The following is a 17,570-nucleotide window of genomic DNA, read 5'->3' on the forward strand; positions in this document are numbered from 1 at the left end:
AAGTTTTAAATGGAGTTACTGTTCTTCTGCTAAAGGCTAAAATATGAGTAACATGAAACATGAGCTTGCATCTGTTCTATTTTGTATGTGTGCCTGCTGTTAGCAGGATTGACCCTGTAACATCTCAGTGAGTCAGTTCATTAAGTATTTAACTCTACTAAAGAGTCCTTTATAAAGGGTTTATAAGTTGTAACTAATGTCTATATAAATGGTAATAATTCATTTACTAATACAAGTCAGTCACAAGCCATTAAAAAGATCCAATTTTGGGCTGCCAAGTTGTGATAAATCCCATTGATTGTCCTTTGCATTTGGTAATGATGCAGTTGCAATTCATTCATATGTGCTTGTGGATTTCGCCACATCGCCTGAAGTTATAAATGTTAATAAGTCATTAATAAAGAGTTTTAATCGTCAAAATTGCAGTTGTAAGGGTTAATAAGTTGTTAATGGATTTTGTAACTTATAACTCTTTTATTAAGGGCACCTCATCAGAGAATAGTACCGTCATTTCTTAAGAGACACGGCTGTTTGGTTACAATCAGCCCTGGATAACATCAAGTGTAGCTCAATATAAATAGAACAACTGATTCTTTCTTTTCAGTTATCTGACTGAATTTGTTGCAGTGGTTAAAATGCTCTTAAGTTATCCTATCTTTGGGATATGGAAATGTAATATAAAAAAAAACAGCAACAAAAAAAGGAGATATAAAGACCTTGGTGACAGAAATATACGATCAGGTGTTACAGAGGATGAGCAGAGTTAATTGCAGCTCCTTATCTGACCTCTTTGGGCAGCACCCGATAAGCTCTCCAACTCTTAGCACCTCACAACTAATTAGACTCCCCACTGAAAGGCAGGATTTGTGTGTGTGTGTGTGTGTGTGTGTGTGTGTGTGTGTGTATGTGTGGAGGTGGGGGTAAAGAAAACACAAAGATCTTTAGGCCGTCTCTCAGCACTTTATCACTTGACACCCACTGGTCAGCATAAAAGAGCTAGCCGTGAGAGGATTTGCCATGAAAAACATTAATTCTTGAAATTATTCGTCATTATACAGATATATTTTCCTACAAATCAAAGCAATGTTGTAGATTCTCAAACTTTTTTAAGATTTTACAGACATTTCAAATGAATAAAAACGTGAAAGCGGTATAAACATGTCAAAATATATATTTAATTTCCATTTCTGTTGGTTCTCAGTCAAATAAAGACAACACACCTTCCTGTGAAAACTATCCATGCAGGACAAATAATTTCTGACTGCACTGTGCAGGATGCATTTGTAGAATACTGAATATTTGCTGTGAAAACATTCTTCCTTCCTTCCTTGCAGCCATCATCGAGAAAATCCTATCAAGGAGTGGATGGTGGCAACAGAACATGTTTTTTAAATGGAGTTTGGCCTTCTCATTTGTCTAGCCTTTGACCCTCACTAACAAACAGGAGAAAATGTGGACAAGGTTTCACTCTCGTCTTATGTCCCAAGTGTGTTTCAATGAAGCAGTTTTGCTCCCCCATCAGGTAAAGTAAGGAAACTGCAATCCAATGAATCCTGATGTGTGAAGTTTTCTTCTTTCTTCTCATCTGCATGTTTGACTCTCTGTTTAAATGATTTTAACGGAAGAACCCACCACGGGACAGAAATCTTGCTTGCTAAAACTGTGTTTAATCACTAAGGCACGTCAGTATATTCCTCCAGAACCACGGTTGTCATAAAAATGGCCTCAGTTATTATACACAACTTGCTTTCCAGACATAATACTTTTCTCAGGCAAACTGCTCAATGTCACTTTTCCTCTTCTTCTTGGACTTTGGTGGTTCAGATTCTTCGCTAAACCCTGATGTGATGTCACTACCAGTTTCGTGTTTCCTTTTCTTGTTTGGTTTGTCGCTATGGTAACCGCTGGAGTCGCTGCCGTGGATCTCCATTGGAGAGAGCTCCACCTCTTCGGCTTCTTCTTTCAGTCGCTTCTCCTTCTTCTTTTTCTTCTTCTTTTTCTCGCCGGCTTCATTGCCGTTCGCGTCGTCTGTTGTTCCGTTCAGCTCTAGAGTGGTGTTGCCATCCGGCTGGGAGCAGGACGTTACTGTTACCGCCTCTTCTCCCTCTTCCTCTTTGACTTTGTCTTTCTTCTTTTTCTTCTTTTTCTTGGGGGTGTCATCAGGAGACTCCTCGGTGGGTTCTGGGGTCGGTTCCATGTCTGGCGGCTCTTGCTCGTCTGCAGGGATGTTCGACTCTGAGCTCTCACCCATAGCCAGCAGCTCCTGGACCCTGAGATACAAAGAGACAAAAGGACATCAATCGGGGGTTTAACCGCATCCTCAACACTTTGATTCCCAAACAATATAAAGCGAGTTTCTACAACACAAAACTATTCGCTTCAGGGAACATTCAAACAACACAGTAACATTCAAAAACTATCCAACAACAAAACCGTTTGACTCAGAGCTCTACTATCATTAGTATTCTACTTGATTATAGGGCTGGGCAAATAGAAAATAACAGAGTAACGCAGCTTCTTTAGGAGCGTTCAGTGTGGAGTGTGTGAGGCGAGTGTGCAGGGGAGAGATGCTCAAGACAGGCAGGTAGGTGTGCTGGACGTTATCAGTGAACTGTAAATATAACAAAGAATGTTCAGTATGCGCTACAGTGTGTCAGAAAATGAATGCTACAGCTCTTCAACAACCAAGCGGAGTTCCTAATTTTGTTTACCAGCAGCTGCATATGTTGACAGGGTTAATCCCAAACTTAACTACAACTTAACCCTGAATCTAAAGCAGTATAGCAGTGTCTCCCTTGTGTTCCTGTCTGTTACACAAGCGTTTGTTAAAAATAATGTCACTCTGAAAGATCCGGATAATAAGATAATGAGATAAGTGTTAATCTATCAAATCTATTTACATGACTTATTATGATATTCACAAGATACGTTAAGGAAAGCCATGATTTACTTTAAATTCCCTGTTTTAGCAAACAAATACCTGAGTGCTCTTAACTTCTGAATATGGTAATAAATATGACTAACTCAGTGTTATTTTTCAGTACAAATAACTAATCAGAGCTGCACCGTGAGGACTGAGAATATTGTGCACAGGTGTACTTAACAAGATACTGTGAGTTAAAGATGACAATCGTGATATTGACTTCAGTATTATTACAAACAGAGAATCCAGATGAGATCATTTTAATGTGTAAAGAGCATTTTCAAATGTATTCCTCTTAGTGTGGACATGGCCCCAGATTGTAGCCTCTAGTGAACTCTCCATGTAAACTCCTTACCCACAAAAGTAAACAGAGATGTGCCGTGCTTGCAGAGATGATGCAGGTACAGCAAGCAAGCACGCACACACACACACACACACACACACACACACACACACACACACACACACACACACACACACACGCACGCACACTTGCCTGGTTCTGTCCAGCCTTCCTCTGATCAGCAGGACCCCTGCAGTGTCGGCATCGAGCGCTGTCACCTCAAACTCCAGCTCAGCTCCGATCCTCGGCCCTGCGTCCCTCCAGGTCTCCATGGAGACCAGGTTGGGTTTGGGAATGCTGGCGTTGAAGCAGCCATGCACCAGGCAGCCAACATGGCTTACACCTAATTTATTCACCTTACCCTGTAAACAGAAACACAGTAGAAATAAAATGATTTAAACACGATGCAGACAGGCCAGAGGTTTTAAAAAAAAACTTACAAATGTAGCTGTAAATGTAGATTAAATCTCACCAGCAGTTTCTGTCCTTTTTTGGGCTGAAATACAATAAAGTTGGCCTCTATTTCCATGTGGATGTAGCCACTGTCATCGTAAATGTGTCCACGCTGCCCCACTATCCTGATGTTGTCGTAAGCTAAAGGAACTCCCTTCAGACTGCGAGAGAAAGACAGGACGAGTTGAGTTGAGCTTGGTGGGAACTAAAATAGTTTAATACAGTAAAATATGGCTTGGAACATTTTTCTGTTTGTCACATCAGCTCCATTTTTTTACACAAAAAAATACCTGTACATAAATACAACAGAATGCAGGTCATAATGTCATCTTATACTAAAAGCTGGAGTGCGGGACTTTTGTCTCCCCCTTCTGGCAGTGAGAGCAATAACAAAAACACTGTCGACACATCATAGGTTCAGTCGTAGCCTGCTCCGTCGCTACTGCTGCCGATGTAAAACAGTGGACAAATTGTTTTGAGCGTCACAAAACCCCCACAAAATGATTCATTTCACTATCAGGGAGGTGAATGTTATCAGAATTGATAACATTTGGAGAGTCTAGAGGAGCCGTACAATTAAATTATTTTATCCCCATTCAAGCTAGCAGAGGGCTAACCGACAGAAGTCTCTGTTGTGCATGCTCTGCCCATGCATGCACAGTATGCATTCATCGCCACCGACATCAGATTTGGACACTCTGTATACTGTGAAATACAGAGATATTTATCCAGCAGTAATATAATTAATCAGCATTGTGTGAGCTTGTTTGGCAAGGGCTTGAATGTAACAGACGGTCAATTATATGTAAAAGTTCCACACTGCAGGTTGAAATGAATAATTGATTCATTAGTAAGTTGATTGACAGAAACTTACTGGACAGCAATTCTGATCATCAGTGAATCACTTTACTAACTTTACCAGTTGAGGCTTCTCAAATGTATTTGCTGCTTTTCTCTTCTTTATATCTTTGGTTTTGGACTGTTAGTAAGATGTAATCCATTTGAAGACAACACCTTGGGCTCTTGAAGATTGTAATAGAGTCTTTTCGGAATTTTTTGAAATTTTCTTGACTAATCTATCCATTGCTTAATCAGAATATGGACAGAGATGAAAATGATCACGTCATCCTCACTCATTAAAGGTAGAGTCAGTAATTCTGGAGGAAGATTGTTGATATTTGAACTAAACACTCAAACAAATGCACCCCACCCTTCATGCTCCTTAAGAAGCTCTGCCCGCCAAAATTCAAGGACGCACACTGCCACGGCAACGACCAAAAGAAAAATATGGCAGAATCCAGATTGATACATCAGCCGTAGAGTCACTTCTGTTCTTCTCACAGTTTATCACAAGCAGAAAAAGTTTTTTTGTCTCATGTGAGCACAACAGTCCATCCACACTCTCCACCCCTCTGCAGCCTCCACACTTCTCACTCGACCTTCGTTCAGCGTCCACAGAAGCAGCCGTCTGTCAGCTGCAGCTCGTGGGGAGCTGAGAGGACAGCAGCTGGACAAACTGCCTTCACAAGGCTGACTGACAGCAAAATTTACTGAACCAAAATAGTTTACATGTCAGCTTGACAGTCTTTGTATTTATTGATTCATTGATTTGGTTAATAAATTCAAAACAAATATGCAGCGGGATATTTGTGTGATTTAAACAGCTGCTTGCTCATATTATGCTTCACTAAACCCAACATAAACGGACTCAGAGGATAAAAAAAAATGCAGGGGGGCTCAATGAGACAGTCTTGGATTCAGTGTGGATTTATACATTTAATACAATGGAAGCGTATCTGTTCTGTGAGAAAACAGTTTCTATGTGAATTGGCCACAGCGGGTGCTGGAGACAAACAACTGTCATCATGTCATCACATAGACAGCTGCTCTGATGACTTCCCCCCATTCTGTGCCAGGCATGAATGCCCCCTGCTGACTGGCTGGAATAGTGTTGTGTGGCTCTTTGTTTGTTTCACATTTACATTTTTTCAGCACATACACAGAACAGACACCTAGCAGACCATGAGGAGATATTCACTGAATCTGACAAAAAGTGTATTGAACAATCTTTCTCCAGAATCACTGACTCAACCTTTAAACCGGTGGTTCTCAATCCTGCTTCTGGGTACCCCAATAGGTCTTTTACACAGTAGATATTTTGACACGTCACAATTGGAAAAACGCAGGTGTAAATAATAAAATTAAAAATGGCTGAATTCAATTTAGCTGCCTCAGTTTTAGCGTCCTGCACTCTGGTATTGTGCATGCTGGCTCCTTGTCACAACTTACTTATTTACTTACTTACTGGGCCACTTGAATATAGCAGAGCCATCGTATATGTTATGAACACTGTGCTCATAACATCTGATGTGACAAAGCCTTATAGTTACTGGTTTGAAAATCAAGGTTTTACATACAAAATATATGTGACATATTATAAACTATGATGTGATGTGGATTAAACAATCCAACAGTATAAAAAGAAGTAAAAATGCTTTATTTTAACTGGTGGCAACATTAAACCTTGCATACACAGTGATGTATCAATAATAATCCAATAATATACGGTAATACTGACAGTGGTCATCCTGCTTCATATCTCAGCTTTACTTTCAGTACATTTGAATGCAAGACTTTATTGTAGTGGAATGTTTTTACCTTTAGGTCTTGCTGCTTTAATTAATTAAAATAAGTGGAGACTTTCTCAAAACTGCTTGGACTCAGTCTTGTTTACAGTCATTCAGCAGTGACAAGGAGGTGAAGCCATGGCCAGTAAATACAAACCTAAATTGTGTGTCCGATAATGGACCTACTCTGGTGTTTTGAGCGCTTCCACGGTGTTAACTGCTCGTTTCAAGACAGAAGACGGCTACATAAACAAAATACAGCTAGGCTTAACATTGCATGATGTTATAAATAGTTGACATTGTTTGGTTTGCGTGTTTGTGGACACAAATGATGGGTGGTATCATGTGCAGAACAGCAGAAATACAGACAGCGCAGATAAAGTTGTGTGGACAGAAGGTGTGTTTTTGTACTACCTCTCGGAGAACTTGAGCAGATCGGCCTCCAGTTCCTCTTGTATACCTGTCTTCTTCTTGTTCAGGTACAGGGGCGGCAGGGCGATGTGTCTCCGGTGCGTGTTCATGACCAGACACGAGTACGGCGCTGACAGCAACTCGGAAGCGGCGGCGAACGACGGGACGGAGCACGGGACCGCGCCCGCGTCTCTGCCCGGCACAGAGGACTCTCCGGCCGGCTGCTCCTCGGCGCGGGCAGCGGGGGTTTCGCCAGACATTTTCACATGTTTTGGGTCGTCTTCAGCATGTTCGTAGTTCGCCATGCTGTTTAGGAAGACCGGAAGACAAACAACAACCGACTTCCGCTTTAAGGAAGGCTCAACTTTTGCTAGATATTGAAAACGTTGTTTATGTTTCCCCCTGCTGGTAAGGAGGAGGAACGACAGGTGACGGTTCAAACCAGTGTTCAAGTTGAAACCCTAATATGTATTTTTGACCAGATAAATTACTGCTGTATTTACATATATGAACAAAAGATTTTTGAGTCATTTAATAATTGTTACATTTTTGTTTTATGATTGTGTTTAGCAAAATAATAAAAGCAACCCCTTGATAGTGACAGAAAATATAACTAGGATTTACCCACTTTCTTGTGCCCAAATGAACATTGACAGATGTTTTTCTTGCTATAATCATTCCTCCTGTTCATACTAGCCATTAAGAGATCCTTTCATAATGCACTTTCAATGTAAATGATGGGGGACAAAATCCACAGCCCTCCTTCTGTGCAAAAATGAATTTAAACGTTAATTTGGAGATAATATGATGCTTCATCCAAATTAGTTTAATCAAGTCACTGTCTTTTCAGTGCCAAATTCCCTCTTTTTGTTACGGTCCTTCCACTGCAGCTGAACAGGAAAACACTGTCTGTCAAGACAGACAGAGGGATTTTTTACTGAAAAGACTGTGGAAGATATCCACTTAATTTGACTGACTAAAACAGGTGGAGACTGATATTATCTTCAGATAAACCTTCAAATACATTTTTTTTCTCAGAATGAAGACTGTTGATTTTGTCCCCTATCAGTTACATTGTGAGTGTATTTGGAGAGGATCTTCTAATGGTCAGTATGAACAGGAGGAATGATTACAGTGAGTAAAACCTCTTTCAGTGTTTATATTGGCACCTGACTGTTGTTTTTAAAAAGACTTGAAAAATTGTCAACTTATCCCTTAAGACCATTGTTTCAGCTGATGCTATGGTTAGATGGTGCCAATTCCTAAATTAAACTATGTTCAGAAATGTTTGGATGATATTTTTGAAAACTGATGTGAATCTTTCTAGTAATTGTGTGAAAGGCAAATGATTTACAATTACAGCATGCTGTTAACAGCCATGATGCACCCTGAAATACTTATTTACTTACAGAAAATTATGCATTTTCTTTCCACCATGTCCTTTGTTACGTAAACTTCAAGTCAGGTCTGACTAGCCTGGCAAGAATGCTGTAAAGCTGTTCATCAAGCATTGATTGATTCTGTATCTTGTTCTTACCTGCAATGGCACATTAAGATCATTAAGGTGACCTGAGGTGTCAGTTAGTGCAAAGAGTACACATGCACACACACACACACACACACACACACACACACACTTAGAATATTCTAGTGTTACTGTTTTCTGACAGAGCAGCACCACAGGAGGTCACATGATTCAGCATTTGACACACACATACACACAGACGCGCACACAAGCCCACACAGACACACACAGACACAAGCAGGCAGTGTGCGGATCTGGTCCTCTCTGGGGCTCCGTGGCCAACTCCCGTCAGTTGTCACAGTGATAAATAGTGACGGGGTTTCTTAGTCAGCAAGAGCTCCCAGCGGCTTCTGCTGCTGTAGGCCATAGTTAACACACACACACCCCGCTGTTTGGTGCTATCTGGAGTAGGCAAACATCGTAATGAGGTATTGAGCAGCATGATGTTGTCAGAGCAATTGTATGTCTTCATAAGAGCTCACAGCTGTGTCTGTGTCTGTGCATGCACGCGAGCGTCGTGAGTGTTATTGTTTTTTATTGCTGTGTCTGCTTTTGCTTTGTGAAGCACTTAATATCCAGGTTTGAAAGCTGCTGTAAAATAGATTTACTTCATCACATAACTTTATGATGAGAATGTGAACCCTGAGCAGAGCCAAAAGCATCACTGTGTTAAACTGAGATCCTGTAGGGATGCCGTGGCTTCTTAAATCCAGCTTCACATCGACTATGTTGACAGTGTGTGATATTGCACACTTGGTTTTAAGATTAACTGCATGCATTTATTAAAAGATAAACATTTATTGTATTTAGACATTTCAGTATGATGAAATGGGCCCAGTCTCCATATTTTGGGATCAAACTCATCCTCCTGCTCAATTAATCTATCAAAAACAACTGCAATGAAAAATATTATAGAACTCTCTGAAATAATCCACGCTAGACTGACCATCGTTCAGATTTGTCATACTTTAATTGAATTCACTTTTATAAGAAGCATTTATAAAAAATATGTTTGATTTATAGATACGTCTAGAGTCCCGATATACAAGCATGATATACAGTACATTGCGCATCAATGTATTTTCATGTCAAAGCATTCCATTATCAGATGATATATACAGTTTACTGATCTCAAGATCTGCATTCCATAAACCCATAACGAGAAGAGAGAGAGGGACTAAGGGCATCAAGACTGAAATAGCAGTAGCTCTTCAAAACAAGTGAATCAGCTGCATGCTTGGTTTGTGCTCATCACTTTGAGGCATCTGATTGGATAAAATCTATCCTGTTCTGCTCATTAGTTTAAAGGTCAGATGATGTCACGCAAATGTCTGTCACCTGAATTGTCACCCAAACAGCGGCTCTCCATCCCGGCTTTGGTTTGAGTTAAACAGAGGGAGGGGTTTGAACCCGTGTTTGCATAATTATTCAGAAACACAAACGCCTCCCTCTTAGTGTCCAAATGTTGGTTTTGCTCCGGCTACAGAAAGACCTGGGTTCACTCCCCTGTAGTCAGGATATGGTTATATGCTGCAGCCGCAGAAGTACATGCTGTATTTGTCTGCTGACAGCAAGCGATTCATAAACTGTCTCTGTTTCAGTGTGTGCAAGTCGCCTTTGTTGGTGTTGGTGGTGCGTCATCATGGTGATATGGCGGTGTGTCCATTGTAGGAGATCTGAGGGATGCCGTTACTGGAGTTGTCCAGGATCTCCTGTTAGGGACACACACACAAAAAACATATTTCCATGAACTTTCAAGCCTTTTTCAGTCATTCTCCTTCACCTGTTGGAGACCATCATGTTGACAAGTGCACCGATATGAAGCTGTCTCTTGCTATCATGTCCTACCTTCTCGGTCATCTCGTGTGAATGGTGCAGCGAGTGCTCCCTCTCCAGGAACATCCTCTGTTGCTCGGAGCTAGCCAGGCGACAGGTCAGCCATGTGGATAAGGTACAGGAGGAGATGCCTGGACAAGACAGGAACAGGGAGAAACAATGGAGGAATTCTTTATTTTTTAAGATTCCCCCCTGACATGTTTTATAACATGAAAATCATTAGAAAATCCTGAATCTGTGAAAATGCAGCTGTTTAACTCCTGGACACAAGATGTTTTCTACTTCACAGAAAAAACCCATTCTCAGTGTTTCTCAGGTTTCAGGCCTCCGTGTATGCAAGATACGTACTGGACCATGATTGGCTTCCTAACTAGTTGTGACATCACAATTGTGCTCTTACGTGCACGTGTTAAACTTTCAACCTTCAGTAGATGAATGTGAAAACATTCAAGTGTAAATACAGAACATCACTCTGCACAGCCAAGCTCAAACATCTGACTGGAATAACAGTAAGAAAAACATATTTTTGAGTGGAGGTGGAGTTTACAGGAAGAGTTTGTTATCCCATCTTCAGTGCGTCATACTCTTTATAAGATGTTAGAGATGTGGTGAGGAAAACAGACTTTAGGGAAGATTCAGAAGAAAAAACTCAGCAGAGTTTGATTTTTACGGGAAAACAGCTACATCACATATTGTTGTGTTGTTTAATTTCATGTTTACCCAGACAGGCCAGAGTCATGGCAGCCAGGTGGATCGAGTGCATGGAGTCTGGTCGTTTGCTCAGTGCGCGAACAAACTGGAAGTTGAGGATACCACCGATCAGACCGCAGATACAACACGCTGAAAACAGGATCATCTGAGAGACAGAGAGAAACAGATAGAGAGAGAGATAGTGTGTGTGTTTATGCTAATGAAAATGGCGAAATTGATATCCCATCCACAAATATGTAAACAAACTGACAAAATATGATGAGATGGGAGATACAAACTACTATTAAGCTTCCATCTCCATCATTCAGCTGTTTTGGATGGCGGCTGCTGCAATGAGTAATGTGTATCAGACAAAATAAATCTCATTTCCTATTAGAAAATTGGAACGCTCTCAAAGCAAACTGTCTCATCCAGAAATATTGCACAGCTTGTAAATATGCTTGCATCACTCATTTGGTGTGTGTGTGTGTGTGTGTGTGTGTGTGTGTGTGTGTGTGTGTGTGTGTCCTGACTGTGTGTTAGAGGGTTGGCAAGATTTTTACTCTCAGCCTGTAATAAATCATACATTACAGATTACTTGAATTGTAATCAGCAACTGGAAAATTCAATCCCAGTATGAGAATCCCATTTTTCCAACGTGAGCTGATGGGAAAATGATTGCAGTTCCGTTACTTTGCAGTCAGAATAATAAAATCCAATTGATTCAATACAACTCTCTGTTGATTGTGTATGCAGGTATGTGTGTGTGTGTCTATTGTTTCTAGAGTACAGGTTCTCTTTCATTGCTCCCAGTACAGATGCCTTTAGTGCCTTTAACCGCATGGAAAAGGGCATCTCCAATTTCAGTCATTATCCGGTGAAGTGTGGAGAGCGGCTGGCAGGAGTCCGGAGCCAAACCAACCTAATGCAATCATCACCCCACAGGCAGACAGGGAGGGAGGGGAAGGAATGAGATGAGCAGAGGAAGATGGAGAGGGTTAGAGCACCGAAACGAGTGGGAGGATGAGAGTGAGCCGAGAAGGCAGAGAGATGGATGAGAGCGATGAAAACGGGAAAGAAATGGAGAAAGAGACTATAGGTGGGGATGGATAGGGTGAGACAGAAGGAGACAAAGGTTGAGGGATGTCTCTGTTACAGCAGATTGTGCTGACATTGATCCATCATTAGTACCTTATCCGCAGGAGAGAGAGAGACAGACAGACAGACAGCCAGACAGACAGAGAGAGTCGGAGACAAACACGAGGGCTCGGAGACAGTGAGAGTGTGTGAGGCGATCATTGAGTGAAAAAGACAGAAAGAATGACAGAAAGTGAAGAGGAGAGGTGACTGCTTGTCTCCTCTGGTTTCCTCAGATGTCTCTTTCAGAACACACTGTATGCACCTGCTCAGAGGGCAACACACACACACATACATATATACACACACCTTTGAGTGTTCGACAGGGTTGGACCGTCTTTACTTGGAAACTTCCAGGGGTACACAGTCCTTGTGTGTGTTGTCAATACTCATGATACAGAGCCAATACATTTGCATCCTCCAGACTCAACATCGATACATACACTTGAGAGTACATATGCTATATAACTGCTGTGCGTGGACTGATATTTGATACTATTCTCTATTGTTTTCATTGAATATGAGTATCTGAGGTTCAAAATAATCTTTCAATAGAGAAACATAAAGCTAACTGTCCATTTTCTGTACATAATAATCAACATCGATTCAGGTTTCTTAAAGGCTCTCTTGCTTAACAAAATGGAAAATGTAGTGTCGGAATTTTGTTTCCAGTGGTCTTTGTTCCAGTCAGCTGGAACTAGATCTTGATAACATGGATCAAATCTTTAATGGATGAATTGGCCTTCAAAACCCATCACTCAGTGTTTTGTCATGTTTCATCTCATCAAGTTTGTTTGAGGCCAGCATAACCAAGGGCGAGAAAATCTGACAAGAACAGAGGGGAAGATGAGAGGGAGAAAGACGGAGACACACAGAGAGATGAAATAATGTCTGATTTCCACTGAATACTAATTTTTAATTGTAAGGATGGAAACTTTCTGAAAAGCATGAAATGCTATAACACTTTAAAGGGGACATATTATGCACATTTCCATGTCTGTATTTTTATTCTGGAGCTCTACTGGAATATCTTTGCATGATTTACAGTTCAAAAAAGCTCCTTATTGATTTTATACTGGCTCTTTATGCAGCCCCTCAGTTCAGCCTCTGTCTGAAAAAGGTCGTTTTAGATCCTGTCTCTTTAAGACCCTCCTCTTGATGAGTGCACTCTATTCTTATTGGTTAGCTTTTAGAAGCTGCCCCATAGCAGACTTTCAGTGCTTCCAGAGGCTACGCAAATAAACAGTAGTAGTAGAATTTCACTTCTTTTTCTTGTTCTTTACTCAAAATGGAAACTTCACAAATACATCTGTTCAAGCCCAAATCCAATCCAAAATATGCAAGTAGACAATGTGAACAGTCCATGGAACAGCTTTAGCAACAAAGAGTACGAAACAGATGGCCTTTTGTGGGCATGCATGAATGATCTGGGGTCTTCACGGGGAGGAAGTATAGGTAACTTAGCAAACAGAGTGTTAAGAGCAGGTTAAAGCCCTGCCTTTTGACTTGCAGAGAGCATTTTTACATATTCACCTCAAGTTTTAGACCTTTGACAATGTTTAACATGGATATCCAAAATTATAACCATATATACAGTACAAGACAGAAAATCACAAAAAGCATATTATATCCCCTTTAACTTTAAAGTTTTGTGTCATGCTTGTGTCATCACACGCTTGTGTGTCACATCACTTGAATGCTCTTCCTGTTTGCTGCGGTAGGAATATGCTCTTTATAGAGATCACAATCTAATTTTCATAAGAAAAGATAAAGAACAGATGACTGGCTCTTAGGGGGAAACAAACAAACAAAAGATATACAAGTACTTACAATAAGGCCCGTCCTCTTTCGAGCACACAGCACTCCACACATCCCACAGACCAGAAACTGAATAGAGAGAGAACAACACAAGAGTCAATAAACAATTCCAGAAGTAAGTTTATCACTGAGAAAATTGCTGGTTAAGAAACTATATAAACTTCCCTTCCCGATTACCCTTCTTGACAACAGGAAGGATGAATGTATTGTGTACACAGAGTTCTTCAGATGCAATTTTCTCCCCCTAAAAATAGAGTGTGTCATTGTGGGTTTCTAGCAGGAAGCCATATTGTCCTGGATGTCAGTGATTCAGACTGAACTGGAACAGCACGGTGGCGTATTCTGCTGGCAGAGTGAGCTTATAAGTGAGACAGCACATTGAGCTGTGAGCTGCAATATTTTGCTGAGTTGCAAGCAGCAGTCTGTGTGTGTGAGTGTGTGTGTGTGTGATGACTTATGGGCTTTCTGTCAATTCCAATCTCAGTATCAGTTACAGTACCTGTTGTAGTTTGACAGTACTTTATTGGGCATTGTTAATGGTCTAAAAGGTACATTTAGTTTGTCTTCTCTTTGTTTTTTGTCCAACTGTAATCACATTTTATTTTGTCAGTGGCTTTAAAAAAAGTTAATAGTTGCTTTTTATTATTAAAAGGAAGAAAAAAAGGTCCTTGGGAAAATATCAGAAACACTTCTTTTGCTCTCAGTGGCTGGAGGTGTCTGTGTTGGCAGCAGCTGGCAGGCTGAGCCTGGCAGGGGAACTAGAGACAAAGTAAACAAACAAGCGTACAAGTCATGAGCAGACTGTGTGTTATTAGCAGTGGTATTGAAGAATAAGCACCACACCAGCATCTAACTGGACCAAAGTGACATTTGCAGGTACCATGCTGTTTAACGTGCTGCAGCTGAGCTGCTAATTAGCTATTTAAGCCTGCTGACTGTCATTAGTGGTCTGGCTCTTTTTCACCGCTGAATGTTTATAAGGTACAGGACAAGATGTGTGTTCATGTTTAAGAAGGCCACTCCAGCAGGAGAGCTCATGTGGGTTGTTGTTCAGCGTCTGCGGCCCTTTGTTGTGAAGCCGGATGCTAAAATGAAACATTTGTATTCACTGTGTGGAAACTCCATCTGAGTAGACAAAGTCCAAACAATATTCTGATGAATCAACGCAACCATAGGGGGCAAAATTTGTACCTTTTTGTGTATGTTTTTTTTTTTCTTAAAGGAGCACACAGGACATAATTTACAGATATGTATGCTGTAAAAAAAAAAAAAAATCAGTCATTAGTATCAGTTGGACTTTAAGACACAAAACAGTTTACAGATATGGTGAAATGAGTTCCTCAGTGTCACTTTAAAAACATTAAAGATACAGAAAAAAAAGATTCATTTCCCTTTTAATTCATATTTGTAACATGAATTAAAATGTTCATATACTGTACTATATAACACATCACACAACCTCAGAACCTTGAGGGTCTGTCTGCCCTCGGGATTTAGCTAAGTTTGTTTAATTTCACATTTTTAAGGATGCATTGATTTAAATTGAGATCGGGCCTTTTGTTTAGATATTACAGTCTCAAAAAGTCTTCTGGATCATGTCTATTCATTGAATGCACCAGAAAAAAGCAGTTTGTCTGGTGCATCCGAAACAGACAACAGTCTTAAAGAACGACTCTCCAGTGAACTCAGCACAAAACTTAAAATACCTAATCTGACTCATCTCATGTGTCAACAAACTGTTTCATAACTTCCGTTAAAGCCATGTATATGCACTGAAAAATAGAGGAAATGATTGACGATCTCTTTTCTGTTTCTGCAGGACAGTAAATCTATCATCCCAAAACTTTGAACATTTAATTTGTTGGAAATAATGTAGAACTGTGACTGCAATTAATGTTTGACATCCAATCTACTATAAGGACAGTGGTCAGTCAGTCAGTCTTAATGACAGCAGACCTAAACCTTTCAGTGATCATGAGACAAAGGTGGCTGACTCAGCAGACAGCGCTCAACAGCTGATGAGGTTGAACACATAGACGTCACATTGCATATCAGCTTTGTACGCTGTGGAAGTGCACACATTTCACATGCGCAGACACATTCAAATATGCAACCAATACTAATCTCTTTCTCCCTCTTTTTGTTTTATGTACACAAAGGAGTCTTTTAGATACTCAAAATTTTGTAGATATGTTTCTTTTATGATATATGGCCACTAAAAATGTCAGAAACTCCACTTTTTACTGTTCAGTAGCAGAATCAAGTCAACAAGGCTGAAATCGGTGCAGCAATCGGGGAAGACATATGCAGAAGACAGAGAGGATGATTGTGGGTAAAAGCTTTGACCCTCGCCAGCTCTGAGCAACAATTCAAGCATGAATTAATGAGACTGATCTTTAGCTCCAGCACAGAGGCATCTAATAGACTCTCCGACATCTAACAGGCAAACGCATGAAGTCTTTCAAACCGAACATAACCACAATGTTTTAGTCTCAACCACAGATCTTAACACTGGGAGGATGTTGTTAAAAATAAAAAGGTGGATAAACCACAACATCCAGTTAGTGATTAATATTGGGAAAACAATGACCAATATGAACAAAAACTGAGACTATTCTTTCTCAAACCAACACTCAATAAAATAATAATAATGAAAAAGCTTATAATTGAACCATAGAAAAAAAAACTTTTTAGGAAAATGTTCATTCTGATTTTTAAGTGTTTCAAATCCAAACTTATAGTTAGTGTCATTGTATGAAAATCATCAACCAAACCAAAAGAATCCCTTTCATATTAACAAAGATGTGTATTGCAACGCAACTTCTACCATTATGCTGATAAACTGACAAAGATCATATTAAAACGACCATTATCCTTATTTCAAAGTAGAATCAATCATTCATTTTCCTTTACACACCTTTGTGGTCACATGCCTTATTTTCATTTTATACAAAGGTGTACAGTCTGAACTCTTAAAGAATCACAAAAAAAAAACATTCCTTACAAAGGTGGATAAGTATAAAGGCTGATGCTTCTGAGTTTAAACTGCCTGTGCCCTGCATTACATCCCTGGACATACTTAACCTTTCTGGAGGTAAATAAGGGGGAAAGTAAGGATAAGAGTTATTCCCAGGACATACACAGAGTCCGCTCCAGACCGGGGAAGCGTCGCCTTGCTGCGGCTTGTGCTCTCCCCGGACCCAGCTGATGCCCACGGCTCCCAGGACGATGCTCGCCACACCCAGGCCCACCTCCACCAAGGACAGCAGGAGCAGGCTCCACAGGATCTTACGGCTGGAGCACATCCTGCCCCGGGCATCTCTCCAGCTCCAGCAGGAGGCGGACAGAGGGCGAGAGGAGTCCGCTTCTCGGTGCTCCGAGGACGGCGCAGCTCTACTGACTCATACCCGGCAGGAAAACAGGGATTTATCCAAACAAGTAGGTCCAAGTAGAGTCAAAAGAGTAAAGGGAACCTAAGAGATTAGAAAAGTATATAAAACTGGAGCTAGAAGCGGTCTGGCTTTGCGGTATTATTCTAATGAGAGCGCTCTGCTGAAGTTCCTCCGTTTGCAGAAGTGCGTGTGTGCCGCCTAGCGCTGTCCAAGGTGCTTAAGCACCAAAGCAAATACAAACGCACACGCGCGCGCGCACAATAAATGAAGGCACGCGCACGCACACAAGCGCGCAATCCGTAGCCAGTACTTTATAAAGACTGAGGTCATGTGTTGCAGCCTCCGCTCCCATGTGGAAGAATTCAAACGATATAGGCAGGAATTAAATGGACCCAAAGCCAAAGACTCATTTCAA

General features: G+C 40.8%; 2 protein-coding genes across 2 annotated transcripts; both read right to left on the reverse strand.

Annotated features, from left to right (window-relative positions):
* Window positions 1–1,153: 1,153 nt before the first annotated feature.
* polr1f (RNA polymerase I subunit F) lies at window positions 1,154–7,098 on the reverse strand. The gene is made up of 4 exons (XM_044336445.1): window positions 6,761–7,098; window positions 3,739–3,880; window positions 3,420–3,628; window positions 1,154–2,270 (listed from the first exon to the last, which is right to left on the reverse strand). Exons 1-4 carry the CDS (start codon window positions 7,060–7,062, stop codon window positions 1,769–1,771), a joined length of 1,155 nt encoding a protein of 384 aa, XP_044192380.1. The 5' UTR covers window positions 7,063–7,098; the 3' UTR covers window positions 1,154–1,768.
* A 2,131-nt stretch (window positions 7,099–9,229) lies between these two features.
* On the reverse strand, window positions 9,230–17,366 carry LOC122970163 (transmembrane protein 196). The gene is made up of 5 exons (XM_044336227.1): window positions 16,904–17,366; window positions 13,776–13,832; window positions 10,839–10,974; window positions 10,131–10,249; window positions 9,230–9,994 (listed from the first exon to the last, which is right to left on the reverse strand). Exons 1-5 carry the CDS (start codon window positions 17,066–17,068, stop codon window positions 9,923–9,925), a joined length of 549 nt encoding a protein of 182 aa, XP_044192162.1. The 5' UTR covers window positions 17,069–17,366; the 3' UTR covers window positions 9,230–9,922.
* Between the last annotated feature and the right edge of the window lie 204 nt (window positions 17,367–17,570).

This window comes from Thunnus albacares, chromosome 19 (assembly GCF_914725855.1).
Source record: "Thunnus albacares chromosome 19, fThuAlb1.1, whole genome shotgun sequence".
Classification (NCBI taxonomy): Eukaryota; Metazoa; Chordata; class Actinopteri; order Scombriformes; family Scombridae; genus Thunnus; species Thunnus albacares.